Source organism: Ornithodoros turicata, chromosome 1 (genome assembly GCF_037126465.1).
Source record: "Ornithodoros turicata isolate Travis chromosome 1, ASM3712646v1, whole genome shotgun sequence".
Lineage (NCBI taxonomy): Eukaryota > Metazoa > Arthropoda > Arachnida > Ixodida > Argasidae > Ornithodoros > Ornithodoros turicata.
The window spans coordinates 50,166,911-50,170,775 of NC_088201.1; the positions used below are offsets into that span (position 1 = coordinate 50,166,911).

At 45.2% G+C, this 3,865-nt stretch overlaps 1 protein-coding gene across 1 annotated transcript; it reads right to left on the reverse strand.

The window, feature by feature from the left end:
• Positions 1-682: 682 nt before the first annotated feature.
• On the reverse strand, positions 683-3,561 carry LOC135378238 (tubulin beta chain). The gene is made up of 6 exons (XM_064611195.1): positions 3,435-3,561; positions 2,531-2,639; positions 2,108-2,218; positions 1,807-2,051; positions 1,115-1,751; positions 683-1,037 (listed from the first exon to the last, which is right to left on the reverse strand). Exons 1-6 carry the CDS (start codon positions 3,489-3,491, stop codon positions 856-858), a joined length of 1,341 nt encoding a protein of 446 aa, XP_064467265.1. The 5' UTR covers positions 3,492-3,561; the 3' UTR covers positions 683-855.
• Between the last annotated feature and the right edge of the window lie 304 nt (positions 3,562-3,865).

A 3,865-nucleotide genomic window follows, 5' to 3' on the forward strand; every position in this document is an offset into this window, starting at 1 on the left:
TTGTTCTCATCGAGGGCACAATGGTGTCGTCTGCAAAGTGTCCTTATTGTTGCATTAAAAGGGCACTGCCAAGTGTTCTGGCCATAGCTCAGACAAAGACAGATACCTGTGTGTAGCTACACATGTCCAACTGTTGACTCCTCGTTGAAAGATAAGAGCTTCCCTTTCATTAAAATGTTTTGCTACATGGATAAAAAATAAGTAGACTTCCTTTGCTGGAGCCAAATCTCCATTTTCCTATATAGTCTAAGCAAGCCTACACTGAACAGCATGTCACTACTCTTTGCACAGCAGGTCTGTTCATACAGCATCGCCTGGGGTAATTCAGTGGATCCTATTCACTTTCTAAACAGGTGTTCATTTTTACTCTGCATGGTAACTAACAGAACTCTACAAGCTACTTGCTTCAAGCCAATATTGTGCAGGTTGCCAAAAAGTTTTAATACAGGGTGGGGGAAACTCCTCACATAGTAATTAGCACCACCACTGTACTCAATGTTTCACATACCCTTGCTTGTGCACCTTCCTGCATAAGAAAGCCACTAAGAAATATACATAGGGCAGCAAGCTCACATCATGGAAGGCAATAACCAGCTACAGCATACCTATGCATAAAGGTATTTGACCCCCCTGCCTCACCACCACACATGCACCTACCCAGATTAGGAGCACATCAAAGGAATATGATACTGCATAGCATTTTTATTTACAAAAACATGGAAAAGAAAAAAAACTGCTACTGCAGTCTTCCAACTCCAGAGAGCAAAAAAAAAAAAGTCGATATCTGGAAACAAGGGAAGCACAAGGAAGAAAAAAAAAAAAAAAAATCATGGTGGCTGCATGCTGTAGTTGCTTTTAGGCTTCAGCCTGAGCTTCTTCCTCATCTTCAAATTCTCCTTCCTCATCTGCAGTAGCCTCCTGGTACTGCTGGTATTCAGACACCAGGTCATTCATGTTGGACTCTGCTTCGGTGAACTCCATTTCGTCCATACCCTCACCCGTATACCAATGCAAGAAAGCCTTGCGACGGAACATAGCTGAGGACAAAAAGTTCGGCACAGATGAGCACGGAAACTGATTAGAGCTAACGTTAATGAAACCTAAGGTGACTTACCTGTGAATTGCTCGGAAATACGCTTGAAAAGCTCTTGGATGGCAGTGCTGTTTCCAATGAATGTGGCGGACATCTTAAGACCACGAGGAGGAATGTCACAGACTGCAGTCTTCACGTTGTTCGGAATCCATTCAACAAAGTAGCTGGAGTTCTTGTTCTGGACATTCAACATCTGCTCATCAACTTCCCTCATGCTCATACGACCGCGGAATACAGCAGCCACCGTCAAGTAACGTCCATGTCGGGGATCACATGCAGCCATCATGTTCTTAGCATCAAACATCTGCTGAGTGAGCTCTGGCACGGTGAGCGCTCTGTACTGCTGGCTACCTCGGGAAGTCAATGGAGCAAAGCCAGGCATGAAGAAGTGGAGACGGGGGAAGGGTACCATGTTAACTGCCAATTTTCGCAGATCAGCATTCAGCTGACCGGGGAATCGGAGGCATGTGGTGACACCAGACATTGTAGCAGATACCAGGTGGTTCAGGTCACCGTATGTGGGAGTTGTGAGCTTGAGTGTGCGGAAACAGATGTCGTACAGCGCCTCATTGTCAATACAGTAGGTCTCGTCAGTGTTTTCGACCAGTTGGTGAACCGAGAGGGTGGCATTGTAGGGTTCCACAACAGTGTCCGAGACCTGTTGGTGAACAGAATTCACACAAGGGATCATATGTTGGCAATCAAAAGCTTACCTTTGGAGAAGGTACAACGCTGAAGGTGTTCATAATTCTGTCTGGGTATTCCTCACGGATCTTGGAAATCAGTAGGGTGCCCATTCCGGATCCTGTGCCACCACCGAGGGAGTGGGTGAGCTGGAAACCCTGCAGGCAATCGCAGCCTTCCGCTTCCTTACGGACAACATCAAGAACGGAGTCTACAAGCTCGGCACCTTCTGTGTAATGGCCCTTTGCCCAGTTGTTGCCAGCACCACTCTGACCTAGAAGCAAAACACTAGGGTTAATATAACGCCGGTAGATCGAGAGAATGGCTGACCAAAGACAAAGTTGTCAGGCCTGAAGAGCTGTCCAAAAGGTCCGGAGCGGACGGAATCCATGGTGCCTGGCTCCAGATCGACCAAAATGGCACGAGGGACATACTTGCCACCTGAAATTGAACACTTATGAATTTATCCTTTTTATGGACAGTTATACTCAAATAGAGCAACAATCATTCGACAAATGCACCGATATGGCTGTCCGAAGTCATGAAAATGAGGTCGTATTTACAAGACTTCAGGCAACCGCATTGAAAACACATTTAGTAATGAACACATTCGCAAAAACAAGAGACTCGAATGGGCAATGCCACGGTTAAGAAGCGTCAAAATTCCGTTCATGGATATCGCTTGAGCAATGAGATTGAAACCGGCAAAAATGGCGGACCGCCATGGCGGCCGCGGACCCAATAATTACTCACCGGAGGCCTCATTATAGTAAACGTTGATCCTCTCCAACTGAAGATCTGAATCTCCGTGGTAGGTTCCGGTGGGGTCGATACCATGTTCATCGGAGATAACCTCCCAGAACTACGAATATGAATGATTATTAGAACCAACGCCCTAGCAGACCATGTGGTCCGAGGAAGACAAAGGACCCTTCACACTGAACAACATTCCGCAAGCAGACTTCAGCAGGAATACAAAATTTGCGCACGACTGAGAGAAGTTAGGACGCAATGAAAGAAAATGAGAACAAGGGGGACAATAATGGCGGTTCGCTCCTTCCGAAATGGCGCGGAAGAGCAGACCGCCACATGAACAATAGAAAGGTAAGCAAGAAAGGAATTAAAGGCAGTGCAAGTTCTTGCAACTAATGTTTCGAAAAAGTAAAAGCTAATAGGAACACAAAGCAGCAACAATTCCAGCTCGCGATGTTAGCAAATCGAGCTGCTATTGTTAGAGATAAGCCTAAAGAACACGCCAATGCGCGGCGCACTCAACCCAACAACTAAACGTTAAAATTGCGGGCATAAGAAATGCAGATAAAGTGTATAAGACATGAAAAAAAAAGTGGGAAGAGTAGTTTACGATAAATTTGTCCGACGTCGTACCTGTCAAACTACCGGTTCCAGAACCAGTTTTCAAAAACAAGCAGAACCATACACATATTGCTGCGTTTTTGAAGCTTCAGCTCCCATAGCTTTTTGAGTCGTTAAGGTTCACCAGAAGCTGCACATTTTATAACGGACGGTTAAACGTCACTAGTAACACTAACCGGTCTGAAAGCCGGCACACCCAACTAGGCCTAACACTATTTCGAACCTCCGAAATCCCAGAAAAACTTATATACCTTTCTAAGATGCACATATTAGACTGCCTCACCTTAGCTCCAATTTGATTGCCGCATTGGCCAGCTTGAATATGAACTATTTCACGCATTTTCAACGAGCTTCTTACGCGAGCGATGTACAACAACACAGAAGCGGCCACAGAGCTGACTCCGACTCAAACGGCCGTTTTAAAATATTGAGGGTTCGTCATGCTATATTCATGCGCGTAGGTGTGGCTCTACCAATCATAAGTATATTACACTTTTTATTAAATTATCTGCAGGTATGACAGAAGTATTTGTCGGTGTCTGAAGCTGATAGCACAATATATGTTTGTAACCATAAATATTAAGCATTTTTTTAGGGACTACATTGTTCCTCGTAGTTGTGTTGCGTCCAATTGGGCGCAGATGTGGCCGAGTCCATCTCATCGGGGGTAGATGGGTACCTTCTCTCTTGAAAGGATAAGGAAAGATGAAAAGC